The following is a 20,279-nucleotide window of genomic DNA, read 5'->3' as shown; positions in this document are numbered from 1 at the left end:
AGTTATAGACTTTCTACACTACAGGGTGAGTGATAGACTTTCTACACTACAGGGTGAGTGATAGACTTTCTACACTACAGGGTGAGTGATAGACTTTCTACACTACAGGGTGAGTGATAGACTGTCTACACTACAGGGTGAGTGATAGACTTTCTACACTACAGGGTGAGTGATAGACTTTCTACACTACAGGGTGAGTGATAGACTGTCTACACTACAGGGTGAGTGATAGACTTTCTACACTACAGAGTGAGTGATAGACTTTCTACACTATAGGGTGAGTTATAGACTGTCTACAGGGTGAGTGATAGACTTTCTACACTACAGGGTGAGTTATAGACTGTCTACAGGGTGAGTGATAGACTTTCTACACTACAGGGTGAGTGATAGACTTTCTACACTACAGGGTGAGTGATAGACTTTCTACACTACAGGGTGAGTGATAGACTTTCTACACTACAGGGTGAGTTATAGACTGTCTACACTACAGGGTGAGTTATAGACTGTCTACACTACAGGGTGAGTTATAGACTGTCTAAACTACAGGGTGAGTTATAGACTGTCTACAGGGTGAGTTAATATCATAGACTGCCTACACTACAGAGTGAGTAATAGAATGTCTACACTACATGGCGAGTTCATATCATAGACTGTCTACACTATAGAGTGAGTAATAGACTGTCTACACTACAAGGTTAGTTATAGACTGTCTTCACTACAGTGTGAGTAATAGACTGTCTACACTACAAGGCTAGTAATAGACTGTCTACACTACAAGGCTAGTAATAGACTGTCTACACTACAAGGTTAGTAATAGACTGTCTACACTACAGTGTGAGTAATAGACTGTCTACACTACAAGGTGAATAATAGACTGTCTACACTACAGGGTGAGTTATAGACTGTCTACACTACAGAGTGAGTAATAGACTGTCTACACTACAGAGTGAATAATAGACTGTCTACACTACAGAGTGAGTAATAGACTGTCTACATTACAGGGTTAGTAATAGACTGTCTACACTATATAGTGAGTAATAGACTGTCTACACTATATAGTGAGTAATAGACTGTCTACACTATATAGTGAGTAATAGACTATCCACATTACAGGGTGTGTTGTAGACTGTTTAAGTACAGGTTAAGTTCTAGTAGACTGTCTATACTACAGCGCCTATTTTAAAATAGACAGTCTACACTACACTACAGCTAACCAAAAAGTTTATATGAGTAATCTTGGTCTTTGATAAATTTCTGGTTCATTAGTTTTGAGACACCAAAATAAATGAGACAATTTTTTTAAGTTTTTAGATTTTTTGAAAATATTTATTTGCCTTTTTAACACAGTTCATGTGATTTAAAAATATGTACCTTTGAAATATTTAAGGAATGAATCCAATATTTATTTGTTTTATACAATATAAAATGGTTTGGGGCAGATTACGCTTTATAAACCGCCAAGCTTTGAATTTGTGAAGAATTTAAAAATTTAAGTGTATACAACTTTATAAAATGATAAGATGTATAAAGCAATAAAGACTCTAAATACAGCTAAATAAGGCCTAAAATGACAAGAATTTGACCACCAAATTACATTTCTGCTGTAAAGTGGTCATATACACATGGGGGAAATTTTCACTAGTTACTCAGTAAGCTTAAAACCACATATAATGTTAACGTTCCCATGCACATGGTAAAAAGTTGAATCGAATGTAGGTAAATCATGCAACTGCATATTCAATATCCACATGTAGTGTTTGACTCCAGAAAATGCATACTTTACAAACAGTTTAAATTATCACTTTTACAGTATTAAGTTGCCTGTTAGATATAAATGTTAATCCACCCAACCTTGGGGTTCTATTTTTCCTAACCAGAACCAACATTTTACTAATTTTTTCAAACTAACAAAGACATTTTTAAAAAATATAATAAGCATTTAGAAAAAAAAAATTAAATGGAGACTTAATGGTAACGACATACTGGTTACAGTGTTACATTTAAAAGCCTGCTCAGCCAAATTGGTTACATCAAATTTAAATGCACTCCAAAAATCAAAGAAACAGTTTTTTAAATTTCTCTGTTTTGAGTAAATGTCATCATAAGCTAATTAAGTCAGTGGTATTTGTAGCCCTACAAATTTTGTATTAGATCTCTGGAAACTGATCAGAGATCAATAGGTTGTGTAATTGAGGACCGATCCATGTGAAATCAATATGTCAATGTAATGAGGTGTAAGTAGGTAAATCAATTTTTTTCTGGGAGTGTGGAATCAGGATTTCATCATAGCAACAGGTGTAAATAGATATCTACCTGAGAAAGGTGCGAGAACTCGGGTATTTATGGTAATGTTCCCAGACCTTTAAACCTGGAGCTGTGTTTAAAAGTGAAGAGTGTTGTCAGAAGATATGACATTAAATGCCAGGATGTGGAATTTAAGAGTGATCTGGTCCGAGAAAGTAATGTTTATATAGGCATAGTAACTCAGTGTTTGTGTGTGTACGGTTGACTAGGAGAGGGGAGGTATCTGGGTCAGGTTTTAGCTCGGTGGAGTAATTTCATGGTGGTACTGATCATGACTCCATTGTGATGAATATGGTGACATGAAGGATTCTATATATATGAGATTCCTGAAGTATATGTATTTATAAGTTCTGTGATTAATGTGTGAAAGGGCAGAGAAAGAGCTAATGAATTATAGGATATTCGTGCAGAAAGCAGTTCAGTGATTCCAAGGTTGAAATTCTGAGACAGCTATAATTAGAACGAGACTTAATATGATGGAGATAGTGGGATTTTCCAAGGTCGTGCATCAACGAACAAGCACCACCAGTACCGAGGTTCGCTGTCGTACATCAGTGGGCTTTAGGGCTGACTGTGGTCGTCCACAGTCCGCCCATATCCGCAGCAAGACCTCGCTCTCCATCACCCGCTCTGTAACTGACCACTATGAGGTATAGAATTGAGATTGGGTATAATATTTTCCCACAAGGTGATGCACTCATGCATTGAGTACAGTGTTAGGTTAATTGGGATTGGGGGGGGGGGGGGGGGGGGGTCCTTATTGAAGGTATACAAACAATAATGTATTACAAGATGTTAGTTGGATGATTTTTATTTTTATTTAAGGTAAGGTTTGCGGCTTGCATTTTTTGGAAGTTGTACCAAAGTTACATACCATTTTGTTCACTATACGAAAGTCTTTCTCATGAAATTCAAATGATTTTGCCCATCCCATTTTATAACTACAAAAGGTCAAATTTCATGATTTCCAATTTCCATGTTGATGAAATGTAAACAATTTCGTGAAAATATGTATATGGACATTTTATATGTGTCAGGACTATTATGGGGGATATTTATGCTTAAAATGTTCCAAAATAATGTCACTATTTATATCATGATTCAATTTTATTCATTTCTGATGAACTACATGTATCTAAAAATAGAATAAAATGCAACAGAAGTCTTAATTTTGGACTACTATTATGTAAACGGAAACATATTATTTGAAACCTTTCCAAGTCCACTGATTTCAGGAAAAATGTATCTTAGAATATGAGTAATCTGATGTTCCTAAAACACTATTCAAAAGCATATGATGCAGACTTCATTTTTGTGAATTTTTCATTGAAACTACAAAACCCTAGAAATAAAAAAAAACCTGAAATCAATTATGACGTCATATAAATTTTGATGTCATAGCTGAAATAAAGGGTAGTTGGTGTTACGTCACAATGAAAATGTGTGAGTTATCTCCCTGTAACCGCAAACCTTACCTTAAAAACCAGTAGGTGCATTCACCTTAAACAATGATAACAGATATATCAATTGTTTGCAACTAGATTTAGATTGTATGTAAACTACACTAACATACCCTTACTGCAGCTATTCAGATATAAAGATATAATATTTTATAAAACAATAATTCAAATAATATGTTTTTAAAATGAAGTCTTTTTAGTGGTACAACACTGAGTGTACCAATTTATATAATATTATAGATGCGTGTATATACTGGTGTTCCATATAAATCATGGGAATCTCAATTAAGCTAAGAGCTGGTAGATCCCTAAGCTTTAATTGGTTTCTTTTGAGTTTGAGGAGTTGTGTAATGCCTTATAGCTGACACGACCTTTGACCTGTTGTTTAATTACAACTCTAATCTTTGAGGAGTCTTACAATGCCATGCTCTCAGCTTTTGACCTGTAGTGGTGTATGATTACTCTGTAATTGAAACAACTCTAATCCCTTCATTTGATTTCATTGCAGTTTGAGGAGTCTTACAATGCCATGCTCTCAGCTTTTGACCTGTTTGACTACCTGAGTGATGGATACATTTCTCGTGTCGACTTCCGTCGCGTTCTCCAGGAGTTTGGTCTGAATATATCTGTGACCGACCTTGACAACTTCCTAGCAAGGTGAGATGTGAATGATGGATGATTGTAATTGTATCATGAATTAACCTATAATCCTGAAGATGGAGTTGGTAGCTGTATTGTTAATTTCATTGTAATCACAGTCCTGAGTGAAAGATCACATTATGATTTAATACATTCTGTTTAATGTGTATACTGTTTTACAGAAATGGAGTGAGAACAATTCGTGGGCAGGTGAACTACAAGGAATTCCTGAACAAGTTTCAGAGTAAATCAGAAAACAGTGTCACAAACAGGGTTGTCACCAGCCAACAGTAAGTGGCAGAGAACCAGTCAATAAAATGGGTATATCAGAGAACCAGTCAATAAAAAATGGGTTTATCAGAGAACCAGTCAATTGAAAATGGGTATATCAGAGAACCAGTCAATAGAATATGGATATATCAGAGAACCAGTCAATAGAACACGAGTAGATCAGAGAACCAGTCAATAGAACACGAGTATATCAGAGAACCAGTCAATAGAACACGAGTATATCAGAGAACCAGTCAATAGAATATGAGTATATCAGAGAACCAGTCAATAGAACACGAGTATATCAGAGAACCAGTCAATAGAACACGAGTATATCAGAGAACCAGTCAATAGAACACGAGTATATCAGAGAACCAGTCAATAGAACACGAGTATATCAGAGAACCAGTCAATAGAACACGAGTATATCAGAGAACCAGTCAATAGAACACGAGTATATTGAGAACCAGTCTGTGGTACATGATTGTGGGAGACATGTATATGATAAAATGTGTGTCAGAGATTTAGTCAATGATAGACGAAGTCAACATATGTCAAAGAAAAATATCACAATAGATAGTGATGGACAATCAATTTAAAGATGATATTATGTAGCCTAAAATTTTGATATCTTTGAATCATGTAGAGACTACTGTTAATGGAAAATTAAACATTTGATGTAAAGAAATAAAAAGTACTTATGTATAGACTTTATTATATAAAGTATATGTATAGATCATTTATTTTATAACTGTACAGTGATTTGTGATTTATCAATGTCATAAGTGATGAATTCCATTCTATGATTTCCAGATTCCAGGATAAGAAGTTTCCAGCATGGCCCCTTCCTCAACACTCTTTGACTTCAGAAGAACTTGACGTTCGATTGGTCGATTTACTTCACGGAGATTTCCTCAAGCTGATCGGCTACTTCAAGTAATTGCTTTATATCAGAAAAAAAGGATCATTGCAGATTATTAAGCCAAACATGATGTTTTCTGCAACTTGTTCTTGTCAATGTAAGCAAGCTTTTACCAACAGACTGGGGGCTGGTCACTGTTGGAGTTTGTTGAGAGATATTTCAATGGTTGGCTTTTCCTTCAGGTCCTGTGACAAGTATGGTTTGGGTGTAATCACCCCGCACGAGTTCCGCAGCGGGATAGAGAAGCGGCTAGGGTACCCCATGTCTGAGCGCCAGTGGGATCAGGTTAAGTGTGATGTGGGACAGGACAGTGATGGACTGATCCCCTACAACAAGTTCCTCCAGATGTTTGACGTCCCGTTAGTATCCATTCTTCTCTATCATTATCATACATGTATCACTGTGATTCCATCTGCGTTCAGTATCTTAGTATCATTGTCTTCTAATTGTCAGCATCTTTACATAGTACTATTGGGTGATGAATCTTGAAGGACTTGGAATTTCAAAGTTTTAAATACCCAGTAATTTAAAAATTGGTGGACCCAATTGAAAAATTGAAAACATTAACTTCATATTGTCTTATATCCAATTCACTTCTCACGGGGACCGTGAATGGACTATGAATTTATCTGATCAAAACGCTGTGAAATCAGCAGATGCCTGTAGTAAATTATCATGATGACAGAATGGCGCTTAAACTGAGAGAACCATGTCATGATTTGACACTGATGACGACCTTGAATAACGTGACCTTGTGTTTGTTGTAGGCCTGGGTCGTGGAACAGGAAGCAGGAGGGGGGACTGGATGTCTGTCAGGTCGTCCCTGCCTCTATGGTGCAGTCCTCGGCAGTGGACCGACTCAGGGAGAAAGCCAAGACCTTCATGCACTCCCAGCCAGAGGCAGTCGGTGTCCAGCCCCAGGATAACATCAGAACCATCACTGATGTAAGTACCCAGTCACTGGTATAAGTACCCAGTCACTGATGTAAGTACCCAGTCACTGGTATAAGTACCCTGTCACTGATGTAAGTACCCAGTCACTGATGTAAGTACCCAGTCACTGATGTAAGTACCCAGTCACTGGTATAAGTACCCAGTCACTGATGTAAGTACTCAGTCACTGATGTAAGTACCCAGTCACTGGTGTTAATACCAAGTCTCTGGTGTAAGTACTCAGTCACTGGTATAAGTACCCAGTCACTGATGTAAGTACTCAGTCACTGGTGTAAGTACCCAGTCACTGATGTAAGTACCCAGTCACTGGTGTAAGTTCTCAGTCACTGGTGTAAGTACTCAGTCACTGGTGTTAATACCCAGTCACTGATGGAAGTACCCTGTCACTGATGTAAGTACCCAGTCACTGATGTAAGTACCCAGTCACTGGTGTAAGTACTCAGTCACTGGTGTAAGTACTCAGTCACTGGTGTTAATACCCAGTCACTGATGTAAGTACCCTGTCATTGATGTAAGTACCCAGTCACTGGTGTAAGTACTCAGTCACTGATGTAAGTACCCTATCACTGATGTAAGTACCCAGTCACTGGTGTAAGTACCCTGTCACTGATGTAAGTACCCAGTCACTGGTGTAAGTACTCAGTCACTGGTGTAAGTACTTAGTCACTGGTGTAAGTACCTAGTCACTGATGTAAGTACATAAGTACTTTACAAATTTATAATTTTCTACTCCAGAATGAAACCTTATAAAATGCATATATGAGACTCCTTGACAAGGTTATGGTTTAAATGCTACTCAGGTGACCGTTAAGGCCTACTGGCCTCTTGTTTCTGTTAGATACAACCTATGTGATCTTTCTGATATACTGATTAATTACCTTCAGCCTCTGTATTTTTTCTGATATACTGATCAATAAGGGGTGCTTAATAGAAAGGCTTATTACTTTACAAGTTTTGCTTTCAGTATCTGTCAACAGAGGTATGCAATTTACAAAATCCATGTTTGAGTGATACCACAGTTGTCACCCCTGACTGAATCCACATGTTTCACACTGGAGTGAACTCACTGTGTGATCCCACCTATTTCTGTCTATCCCCCTTTGATTGGGTTCTAACATTGACTACACTTGGAATTTAATCATGTTGGACCAAAAAAACCTGTTGTACCAGTCCTTTGATTCAATTCCTTGATAATAGCACAATGTTACTAACTGTTTGTAATGTTCTTGTCTGCTCTATGGTTGTTGATATCATTTTACAAATCCAAAGGTAACATAATTAACTGCCATGAAAGCTGAAAGAAGTTTGTTTTATTTCCTACCAAAATGAAGTTTGTTGTAAATATTGATTTATCTCAGCAAGCAATCAGTAAATTTCCACTTTCTGAAGTGAAAATAAATTTTATTCGAAATTTTGAAATATTTGAAACGTATTGCATCTTAGAATATGATAAGACTTCTATACTAAGACTATGTTATATGATGCCATTTATTGAGGCGATTCTCGCAGTAATTTTTTAAATATGATGAACACTGACAACCCTCACAGAGAGTTTGTGCATCACATTCTTACACTTCTTTGAATTGATCACAATGTCAGTTTGTCACGGGGATATGTAAATGTAGGGCTGTTTGCCTGCTCTGTGTGGTATGAGTATCATTCATTATTATTCTGTACAATGTATCAAATAATGGAGCATTTGTCTCCCTGTTTATTTTGTGCTGAAACTAAATTCAGAAAAAAATAATAGAAACATTGCGTTGTAGGTGATGAAGATTTTAGAGGAGCTGTTTCGCAATAGATTCCACACTTTTGACAAGGTGAGAGCTTTAACTTTTTGTCTTTAAATGAGTACATATAAACATTATTCATGGTTTCAGCCCAGGCATGCTAAAGATATTTAATAGATATTCCCTACATCATGTCTTATGATGTATGCGAGGACATGACTTTGGAAAATCTTCGGATATTTCTAGTCATGTAAAACTATGATCTACTGTAAATTATAATATTTCAACATTAATCTTTAAACATCGAGTTTTACCCTCATTAATATTTAAAAACTTTACTGAATTGGTAAGCTTTTTCATACAGAGTATTTTAGTATTCACTGAACATCATTATTGATTAATAGCATATATAGACTGTAGAAATACAGTTTATTTTTTATCAGTTTGCAAAACAAATGTTTCATTGAATTGAACAATCATGTCCAATAAACTTCTTGATAAATTCAGCATCTGATTTATTGGGTCGAACAAGGACACTTATTTTAATAGAGTGATCTTGTTTCTGATTTCAGCATTTTCAGGTTTAATATACATTAGTGATGTAATTTTCTTTACGATTTCAGCATTTTCAAGACATGGATCGTCGTAAGACAGGCAGGATGAGCAAATGGCAGTTCGGTGCCCTGCTTCGACTGTGAGTTTCTTTCTCTCTATAAAATACAGTTGAGGTTGTCGTTTTTTTTTTCTTTAATAAAATTCGACAAGAAAAAATACTTCAGTGAAAATATGAGATAAGATGCAATTTAGTTATCTATTTTTATAAGATATCATTTTATTGATTGGAACTTGTTGTGGGAATTGATGTTTTGCTTGATGGAGGTCTGTAAGGAAATTTCTGTTTTGTTGCAGATGTGGAGTTAGCTTGACAAACTCGGAGCTGGATCGAGTCTGGGTCCGACTCAATGTTTCCAATGATGGAATGTACAGCTACAAGTCCCTCATCAAAGCGTTCGCTCAGAAACAGACCGGGCAGGATGTCAGGAGGGAACAGACAGACAGTGAGTCTCGGCCAGCGTTAGGTCTGAGTACCAATGGTTGTTATTATGTGGTGGATTAATTCCTGCCTCTTTGATTGGCTAATATCCAACAAAGTAGAAAGATAAAATGTTTTGTTATACTTTCATGTTAAATACTGAAATCTGATTGGTTAAGACGCAGTTAATAATATTTACTATTACCCTCAGCGTTAGCAACGCACTTGGCAACGGGTAACATTAAAAAATGTTACATGCGCGAAAATTATGCGCGTACGGTTCGCTGTAGAATTCACGTTATTCCTATATAAAAGCAGTAAAATTTTCTTAAAAATTTTAAAAAAGACATTCAGTATAACAAAATAAATAGTGCCTGTTTGGGAGGATAACAGTTGAAATTGACACCCCTTGAAAACCATTGTCAACCTCCGCTTCGCGTCGGTTGACAATGGTTTTCTCGGGGTGTCAATTTCAACTGTTACCCTCCCAAACAGGCACTATTTATATAATATTCACCTGCATGTGACCTTGAGGGTCAATATAACATTTGATATTTTATACATTGGACTAAAAATAGATCGTCCAGTGAAAAATTGCATTTCTCAATTTGTTTGGCTATGGCTTCAATGTATCAAATCATCGCTGCATCATGTAATAAAACAATTATAGCTGGGTTTTTTTATAAATACGATGATATAGCTACCCTCGAAGTACATTATTGTACTTCTCGGGTAGCTAAATCATTGTGTTGACTTAAATAACAGTAATAATTGTATGATATTGCACTCTATATGCAGTGTTATGTTTTATTATTGCTTCTATCATGGCCTCGGTGATATTTAAATTCTACAAATGCTGTGATTTGGTATTGAAGGTGACACTAGAGAGTTGATTGAAACTGCTAAAAGAGTGCAGCGAGAGAGAAGGGAGAAGAGTGTGTCATCCCAACAACAGAAAACCACTACCACCGTCACCACCAACACGGGAGAGGTAGCCACCACCACCCAAACCATGACCATGGCTTCTGTCACAGAGAACAACACAAAAACCACCACCGTCGACACTGTTGTAGCACAGAAGGCCCCAGGCACGGCCTTGTCAAACAAAAGTCAGCGAACCAGGGACCTCCTCAACAAAATCAAGTCTCAGGTGAGGGAAAGTGAAGCAAAGGCCTTTGTGAAAAAAAGTGAATCAAAGGCCCTGGTGAGAGAAAGTGAAGCAAAGGCTCTGGTGAGAGAAAGTGAAGCAAAGGCCTTTGTGAAAGAAAGTGAATCAAAGGCCTTGGTGAGAGAAAGTGAATCAAAGGCCTTGGTGAGAGAAAGTGAAGCAAAGGCCCTGGTGAGAGAAAGTGAATCAAAGGCCTTTGTGAGAGAAAGTGAATCAAAGGCCTTGGTGAGAGAAAGTGAATGGATCAATAACAAAAAAAGGATGTTCATCAAATTAAAAAAAACTTGACAGTCTTTTGTGTTGATAGAGCCATTAGTTATTTACATACAAACTTATTTACAAAACTGTTTTATAAAATCCATAGAAATTGATGCTTTAAAAGACATGCATCAATGAAACCACACAAATATAAGGCAATAATTTACAAGTTTGTAGAACAAAAAGTATCAATTAGACATTATTATATTAAGGTGGAATAACACACCTGGAAAAAATCACTCAAATTAACAGTAAATTATTTGATTATAAAAGGCATAATGAAAGATAAACTGAAAATATGTCAAATAAGCAGGAAATTTGCAGTTTGGGGATAAAAAATGAATATCGCAAAAATTCAATTCAGTAACAACAGAGGCTCCTGCGGTATTCGACCTTGGTATGTACGGATCACAAACCTTTATCCACTTTATCCACTCAGCTATGGAGTAAGTTACATATTGCAGTTGATGAAATCCTTTTAATAGAACGAAATGTTGTTTCGATTAGAGGTCAGCCATTTTGTAATGATGTGTTATTCCACCTTAACAAAGAATTTAGACTTATGTCTTATACTAAGGAGCAATCCGTCAAATATAGTTATACATATTAAACGCAAAATTTTAACTGAAGAAATCTTTAAATAAAATAAGGTGATATGGTGATTTTCTAATTCCTATTAAATTGTTTATTTAATTTATGTGTCTATTAGTTAAAAAATACTTTAATATTCTTCCTTTTGTTAGGTGGTTGGAAATTGGGAAGGATTAAAGACAGTTTTTAAATTCATTGATAAAAATGGCAACGCAACTATTTCCATCTCCGATATGAAGGTAAGACTACTTTATAAAGCAGAAAGAGATTTAAATAGTTTTGAACTTTTTGTGAAACATGAATTAAACAATCTGTATTTTTAATTCCTTTGTTTAGGAAGTTTTAAATACCATGAAGTTTCCAATGTCTGAAGAAGACAAACGTGATCTGTGTCAAAGATTTGACCTACAACGAAATGGAAGGTAGGGGAAACAACTGATAAAAAAAGAATGAGGAAAAAGAGATATTTTATGTTAGAAAGTGTCCAGTATTCAAAGTGAAACTGATCCAGTATATCAACAAAAATAAGAGCATTATACACATATTATTTCTTTTGTTATGGCATGTACAGAATATTGACTTCCTGTTCCTGTCACTTTTACCTGTAGGTTCCACTACCTGGAATTTATGAAGTGCTACTCTCAGAACCCTCCTCACCTGTCCAAATCTCAGGTCTTCAGCAAACACACACACAAACTAGAGAGAAAGGTAAACCAGGTCAAATCTCAAAGTTCATAGGTCAAATAAAAACAAAGCAAACTACCGATATACGTAAATGTCAAAAATCTAATTCAAATGGCTATTACTCAATGTCAAATATCCATGTCTAAAATCCAGCTGTCAGCAATTGTAAATGTCAATGTTGTCCACCATTGAAGGTCAGAACTCACAACTAAAGGTCAGGACTATATAGGTCAGATATTTAGGGCTATAGGTCAGATATTCCAGACTGTGATCAGATATCTAGGATTAAAGGTCAAATGTTCAGGATTATAGATTTAAAAAAACAAGAATAAACTTATTGTGCCCAAATGTCAAGAACTTTAGGTCAGCTATCAAGGAATAAAGGTCAAATGTCAAGAACTATTGGTAAGATATACAGGAATAAAGGTCAAATACCAAGTTGTAAGGTCACATGTCACAGCATTGATAACTCAGTATAATGTTTAATGACATATCACAATGTCAGAAGTGTAGATCAGTTAGGGTCTCTCAAGAAAGGACACTTGATTTTACCTTTATAATGGCTATCAAGTTAAAGGCTGAAGATTAAGTCCAGTTTATCAACATGTTCCTAATGATGTTTTTATTCATTTACATTCATTGCTACTCCTGATTTACAAATATTTCTATGCTTCAGTTCTGTATTGTGCTCTGCTTTGTTTAGTTTAAGAATGAGCATTCACATTTTTTTTAAAAATGCACCACATTCTAGGTATATGTATGTCATGCGACTGATAAAAAAAAATTAGAAAATTACTGTATACAGGGTTATTTTTGCCCCATATTTTTTCACCCTCCTACAGTTGCAAACAACTTCGCCCCATCTTGAATTTGCCCAGACACAGTTGTGTAAATTTGATATTCTTTCTGATAAGTAAACAATTTTAAGATATAATTCACACAGATTTCAATTTGCCTACTGGCAACTAGGGCTAAAGGGATGAAAAAAAAACGGGGATGAATATTTCCCTGTATACAGCATCATGAAATTGAGAGGTGTGTGTAGATAAGTGTGTGCTTTAAAACATGATATAATATGGATGCATCTTAAAAGAATACTGAAATGGTGTCATACATAAAATGTGGCATGAAAAAAAGTACAGAAATAATCCATGTGAACATGCATGTAGATACATGAACATGAAGGAAAACACATGCAACATGACATAACATATACCAATGAAGAAGGAATATAGTACAGGTGTTATGTGTTATCAAAGTAGATATGATAGAATGTCAAGTTAATATAATGCAGGAGTAATTGATAACACATCAAATGTAGGTAGATTTAGGGAAATTCAGAGTCGATATACATTAAAAGTACCAAAACAGTTTCATTTTTTTTTATATCAATAAAATTCAATGAAAAATAAAGTACTTTGCCATAGACACTGTATCTCTCATACTAATACATCTAGCATGGTATGTACTGTTGTATGTAGATGATACACATTGGCCCTAGAGTGTATGAGATCTAGTGTTAGATGGACCCAGACTAATTGTTGATATATTTTATGTATATATAATGATTGTTGATATATATTCAAAGGCCAACTAAGTGAAAGTGAGTACGGAGTGACAGACTGACTTGTGTTGTACACATCTCTAGCTGCATGCAAGCATTACTACAGCATTTACCTTCAGTATTCAGCATATACCGCATACTACAGCATACAACCATACTGCAGCATACCACAGCATACACTGCTACTGCAGGCTAACGCTTGGATTGTTAGTGTCTTCTACACACTGTCAAACTTAGTCACATTTGTACTTTGCTGTAGAGTTTTTCCTCACAATAAATTACTGTGTGATGTTCCAGAGGTCAACATACTATTCTAAGTGGGCAAGACAAGCTAGATGACCTCCAAACACAAAGGTCACTGATCCCCAGGTATACACCTTTTTGACCCCATTTCATTAACAAAAAGATTGATATGTTACACATACAATATGTCACCTTATTAATTAATCCACACCTGGTATTTTTATGTCACCCATTACCATATCTAGTCCAACAAGGAACAAATTGTAATCCAGCAAACTCACAACAAGCCATCACCATCACCCACTATATCTATATTTCTTCTTACGATGGTTTAGTATCAGCCTGTATCACATAAGAGAATATTTGTTTCCATTTAAATAAAAAATTGTTGAACTGTTTACCTAGTACATCTTTATGTCCAAACTAATATTTGTGTTTACAGTTACCAAAGCGACGTAATGTTTCGCCAACACCTTCCTTTATGTCATGGACTATCCCTGACAACCAAAACCATAGCAACAGAAGTAAACTAATAACCCTGTTTGCCTCACAGATTATTGATACAGCTAATTTTGATATACAAGTTTTATTTTAACAGTTTGCATAAAGTAACAAGCATTGGTTGGTGTCTGTGCTGTGAACTGTTGATTGGAGTTTTAGAAATATTTTTTTTCAGCCAGAGTTCATACTATAATATGTTAGATTGAAATTAAAATTGAAATCGATGGTATGAACTTTGATAAGATATTTAAGTAAAAACATATGTTAATTCAATATCCTTGCCCAACAAGCAATATTCCTGCCAGAACATACATTATCTCTACCAGTACAAACAATATCCCAGTCAGCACAAACAATATTCCTGCCCAACAAACAATATTCCTGCCCAACAAACAATATCCCTGCCAGAACATACAATATCCCTGCCAGTACAAACAATATTCCTGCCCAACAAACAATATCTTAGTCCTACAAACAATATCCTAGTCCTACAAACAATATCTTTGACATACAAACCCCATCTTTGCCTTTCAGACAATATTCCTGCCCTTAAAGCAATACTTATGTCTTTCAAACAATACTCATGTCTAACAAACATTAGCTTTGCCCTACAAACAATATATTTGCCCAACAAACATATTTGCCCTACAAACAATATATTTGCCATACAAACATATTTGCCCTACAAACAATATATTTGCCCTACAAACAATATATTTGCCCAACAAACATATTTGCCATACAAACCATATCTTTGCCCTACAAACAATATATTTGCCCTACAAACCATATCTTTGCCCTACAAACAATATATTTGCCCTGCAAACCATATCTTTGCCCTACAAACAATATATTTTCCCTACAAACCATATCTTTGCCCTACAAACAATATATTTGCCCTGCAAACCATATCTTTGCCCTACAAACAATATATTTGCCCTACAAACCATATATTTGCCATACAAACAATATATTTGCCATACAAACCATATCTTTGCCCTACAAAAAATATATTTGCCCTACAAACCATATCTTTGCCTTACAAACAACATATTTGCCCTATAAACAATATATTTGCCATACAGACAATATTCACATCCTACAGACAATATCCCTGTCCTACAAAGAATACTCATGTCTAACAAACATTTTATTTGCCCTACAAACAACATCCCGGTCCTAAAGACAGTCATCTTTTCTTAAAAGCATTATTCCTATCCTGCATACAAAATTCATTTTTGTAAAAAATATTTTTGTCCTACAACCATTACCCCTCTCAAAAATGTACAAATAGTATTCCTGTGTTTCAAACAATATTCCGCTTCTACTAACCGTTTTTCGGGGGGGGGGGGGGGGGGGGGGTCTGACAAATGTCGAGATTTACAGGCATTATCTCTGTCTTATAAACATCTCTGTTTAAGGTTTCCCTATCCTATTAACAATATTACTGCTGTACAGACAGCAGCCCTACCCAAAGAACGATAGCCCTGTTCTTAAAAAACTACCCATATCATATAGACACCATCTCTCCCATATAAAGAGCATGTTCTGTCCCTTAAACAACGTTTCCTCTCCATCAGACAATATACGTATCATACAGACACTATCCGTTTCCTTCAGACAATATCCCTGTCTTACATGTACCGTGTTATGTACCATAATATCCCTCGCCCATGTACAGTATCCGTGTTCTGCAGACTATAACCATTTTCTACGGATATAGAACCTTGTTTTTCAAACCACATCACTGTACTTCACTTACTTAATGCCCTTGTCCTACTTTCACCATCTGTCATACAGACAATTTAACTATCCGAAAAACTATTTACCTTTAACAGTGAAACAATATTCCTGTACAACAAACAACATCTTTGTCCTACAGATAAAATCATTGTGTTACAGACATCGTCCATGTTTTACAGACAATATCCCTGTCTAACAGACAATATTCCTGTCTAACAGACAATATTCCTGTCTAACAGACAATATCTCTGTCTAACAGACAATATTCCTGTCTAACAGACAATATTCCTGTCTAACAGACAATATCCCTGTCTAACAGACAATATCTCTGTCTAACAGACAATATTCCTGTCTAACAGACAATATCTCTGTCTAACAGACAATATTCCTGTCTAACAGACAATATTCCTGTCTAACAGACAATATCTCTGTCTAACAGACAATATTCCTGTCTAACAGACAATATTCCTGTCTAACAGACAATATCTCTGTCTAACAGACAATATCCCTGTCTAACAGACAATATCTTTGTCTAACAGACAATATCCCTGTCTAACAGACTATCCCTGTCTAACAGACAATATCCCTGTCTAACAGACAATATCCCTGTCTAACAGACAATATTCCTGTCTAACAGACAATATTCCTGTCTAACAGACAATATCTCTGTCTAACAGACAATACCCCTGTCTAACAGACAATATCCCTGTCTAACAGACAATATTCCTGTCTAACAGACAATATCTCTGTCTAACAGACAATACCCCTGTCTAACAGACAATATCCCTGTCTAACAGACAATACCCCTGTTTAACAGACAATATCCCTGTCTAACAGACAATATCTCTGTCTAACAGACAATATTCCTGTCTAACAGACAATATTCCTGTCTAACAGACAATATCCCTGTCTAACAGACAAAAACGCTGTTCTACAGACATATTTTCTTTCTTGAAACCAATTGTCTCTGTTGAATGAACAATAATTCTCTCCTACAGACATTATTCCAATCCAAAAAAACTATATCCATAATATGCATACATTACGTTCTTCTACAAACACTTTCACTATCCTTCAAGCAACATATCAACCATTGTGAAAAAAGTCACTTGATCTATCATGCAGTTATTAACTGAGACGGTCTTTTACGCACTATTCTTTATATTTTGCCAAAGGAAAAGTGTCAGGGTCAGATAATGACATATGTGTTATACTAAAATTCCAATTCACTAACGTTAATTTATCTACATGTATTTGAAATGTTGCATTTTACTTATTTTGAAATTATTAACATGATGACAACAGTTTTTTTTATATGCTGATTTGCCACTAAGAATGAGTTAGTTATCCAGATGCTGTGGTTCTAATTGTTACTAACAGCAGGTTTTTATTTTTACACAGCAGCGTGATATTAAATCAGCCACGGTAGGATTGGTAATCAGTAACATTCATCAAAAGGTGAAAACATGTTGTAGTGTCCGACTTGTTGTACCTTGTTTGTTAGAAGAGCTCATTTTCTAAATCACTGAATCTAATGAATGCCAGCAATTTCCACTTTAAAATAAGATCTATGTTTTTGATTATATGATTCAGGTATCAAAAAGTAAACATCTAAATAATCAGTTTAATTATTTTTTCCCTTTACTTAAAACGTATTTTGTTTGAGTTAATGCTTTTTTCATGCTACAGAAAAGATCATTTTACTTAATTGTTTTAAACCAATCTTTGCTGGTAGATTGGTTTTGGTGAAACCTATCTCAATATTATTATTATTTTATTATATTTTTTGTATTTATTGTTCTTTGTTTTTGGTTCATTAGAGAATTTAAGATCACCTGTTTTCCAGTATCTGCTATAAAATTTCATTCTTGACTTATCTAGAACTTTAGGCAAATTCCAACCAAACTTGGCACCGAGCACTTAAAATCTATATCACAGGACATGCTTATGTCAACAGGAAAGCTTCTCCATAACTCTAGATTCCATTACGTTCAAACCAATACAAAAGAAATTATACTATAATTAATTTTCTTTTTTTCCACAGATCACAAGAAAATTGAAATTAAATGTAATTTGATGGTGACACATTTTAAGAACATATTTATTTCTGGATTAAGGGGGCTGGATGGTTGTCGTCAGTTTATCCTATATAAATCTCATTAAGGAGTAGAGCTTAACATATAGATGTAGGAAAGTATTCAAATCTAAAACTTAAATAATGTAACTTTGAATCGAAGCAAGAAAAATGACGTCACAGTGCATTTGAACGTCAGATGAACGCAAGAGGCTTTATTGATTCATTGACCGAATGTAGTTTTGATTTATTGGGTTACCTTTATGCAATCAATGCACTGTAGAGAAAGTTGCAGGGTAAACTAATTTTATGGCTAGATAAATTATCTCTAGATGTTGAAAGTCGATCTAATGGGTAATATTTTGACCGCCCAGCCTCCTTAAGAATTGCTTTTTTCACGCTGAACTAAATTGTTGTTGTAAAGAGTTGTTTAGTTTTGTATTATTTTGTCTGTATTATCAGATAGAATTGTTTGTTTTGTATTACGTTGTTAGTGTTGCGTAACATGCTACAATCAGCTTCAATTACAACCAAGGAAAATTATGAAATATATTTAGCTTTAGGATGCAATAGTTCAACAATCCATTATGGTATCCTAAACTGTCTTAATGTATTAGTCTGTTCCTGCCCTCATAATGTAATATTTAATGAATCATACATGGACCATTATAGTCTCAGTGCCTGACCACGTATATTAAACTTAGATTAAAGCTAATATCTGTTTAAATTATTTGTATGTATAATGAATAATTATAATAAATAATTATTATTACATCTTAAAAATCTGTACCTTTCTGTTTCGCACTCCGATGTCTTTGGATATACTTTAAAAATACCAATCTATATATACATAATTATCATACATATACTCAATTTTGTTCATGTTATTTCAGTTAATGTCAGAGCACAAAAACTTGCGGCGAGCGTTTCGTAAGTTGGACATAAATCGGCGAGGTGAGCTGGGGATTTCCGACTTCCGCCGGGCTCTGGTGGGCTGTAACATTCGGGTCTCTAACGAAGATTTCTACCACATCCTGAGCGAGTTTGACCAGGAAATGAAGGGCTCTGTCTCATACAACGACTTCCTCTCCACATTTGTCGACAATTTGTGATCAAGAGCACCTGTTTCTGAAAAGAACTATAGTTTGGTCAACGTCATCGTAACATTATGATACTGAGGATGTTGATGATTATTTTCAATGTTTTTAGGGGTCTCTTATTCTGTGATACTTCTGGTATTGTTCTTTTAGGCTTTACAATTTAACAAAACATATGTACATTAATTCTATCTTTGTTGATTTAATAACAAATTTTAATGGATTTATTGTTTGTTAATTATCTATATGATTGTATGGTATCTATTTTGTTGATATATTTTGTTTTTTTCTGTTTATGAATTGAAGCATGTCTGTGATAAGGAATAACTTCGTTTGTCAATGTAACCAGATTTATTTAAAATATTAACTAGTGCCTGTTTCTATTAAAATGTATAATGTTAGTCCGTGTTTTCACCGGATAAGATGCTTGCATAATAGAGATAGATAGAAAGTCCTTTTTTCTACTATGTATTATGTTACAGTAGTTTTACCTCAACTAATTGTAATAATTTCTTAATTATCAGAAAATTAACCGTCCATAGTTTTTTTTAAATAAAAATCCATGTTAAGAATTTTAAGTTTTTGTTTGTTACATATTAAAAAGCATCGAGTGCTATATTAAAGTTGAGGTTTGTATAACTTAGCTGCAGGAAATATTTGTTGCAAAATTCAAAATACGAAAATGAAAATATAATACCTTAAGGACTGTTTGATTTAAAATGACAATATGATACAGAGAACTGTTTGATTTAAAACGACAATATGATACAGAGGACTGTTTGATTTAAAATGACAATATGATACAGAGGACTGTTTGATTTAAAATGACAATATGATACAGAGGACTGTTTGATTTAAAATGACAATATAATACAGAGGACTGTTTGATTTAAAATGACAATATGATACAGAGGACTGTTTGATTTAAAACGACAATATGATACAGAGGACTGTTTGATTTAAAATGACAATATAATACAGAGGACTGTTTGATTTAAAACGACAATATGATACAGAGAACTGTTTGATTTAAAATGACTATAT

The 20,279-nt window shown here is 34.9% G+C and overlaps 1 protein-coding gene across 7 annotated transcripts in view; it reads left to right on the top strand.

Moving 5' to 3' along the window:
* Positions 1-19,807, top strand: part of LOC128168774 (EF-hand calcium-binding domain-containing protein 6-like) — a 33,741-nt gene extending 13,934 nt beyond the window's left edge. For 2 of the 7 annotated variants that reach the window (XM_052834930.1, XM_052834926.1), the window contains 15 exons: positions 4,273-4,421; positions 4,586-4,693; positions 5,487-5,609; positions 5,778-5,954; positions 6,363-6,540; positions 8,316-8,369; positions 8,903-8,973; positions 9,189-9,337; positions 10,188-10,462; positions 11,482-11,568; positions 11,666-11,751; positions 11,938-12,037; positions 17,466-17,522; positions 18,109-18,132; positions 19,032-19,807. In XM_052834930.1, the coding sequence (XP_052690890.1) occupies positions 4,273-4,421; positions 4,586-4,693; positions 5,487-5,609; positions 5,778-5,954; positions 6,363-6,540; positions 8,316-8,369; positions 8,903-8,973; positions 9,189-9,337; positions 10,188-10,462; positions 11,482-11,568; positions 11,666-11,751; positions 11,938-12,037; positions 17,466-17,522; positions 18,109-18,132; positions 19,032-19,250 (1,857 nt within the window). In that variant the 3' untranslated portion in view covers positions 19,251-19,807. Of the gene's footprint in view, positions 1-4,272; positions 4,422-4,585; positions 4,694-5,486; positions 5,610-5,777; positions 5,955-6,362; positions 6,541-8,315; positions 8,370-8,902; positions 8,974-9,188; positions 9,338-10,187; positions 10,463-11,481; positions 11,569-11,665; positions 11,752-11,937; positions 12,038-13,601; positions 13,617-13,874; positions 13,947-14,262; positions 14,345-17,465; positions 17,523-18,108; positions 18,133-19,031 lie in introns of all 7 variants that reach the window. The other 5 variants (XM_052834927.1, XM_052834929.1, XM_052834932.1 and 2 more) reach the window with 5 other exon arrangements.
* Positions 19,808-20,279: the final 472 nt, after the last annotated feature.

This window comes from Crassostrea angulata, unplaced genomic scaffold (assembly GCF_025612915.1).
Source record: "Crassostrea angulata isolate pt1a10 unplaced genomic scaffold, ASM2561291v2 HiC_scaffold_47, whole genome shotgun sequence".
In the NCBI taxonomy this organism is placed as follows: Eukaryota; Metazoa; Mollusca; class Bivalvia; order Ostreida; family Ostreidae; genus Magallana; species Magallana angulata.
The sequence above is the reverse complement of the archived record's forward strand: the minus strand, read 5'-3'. Positions and strand labels throughout refer to the sequence as shown.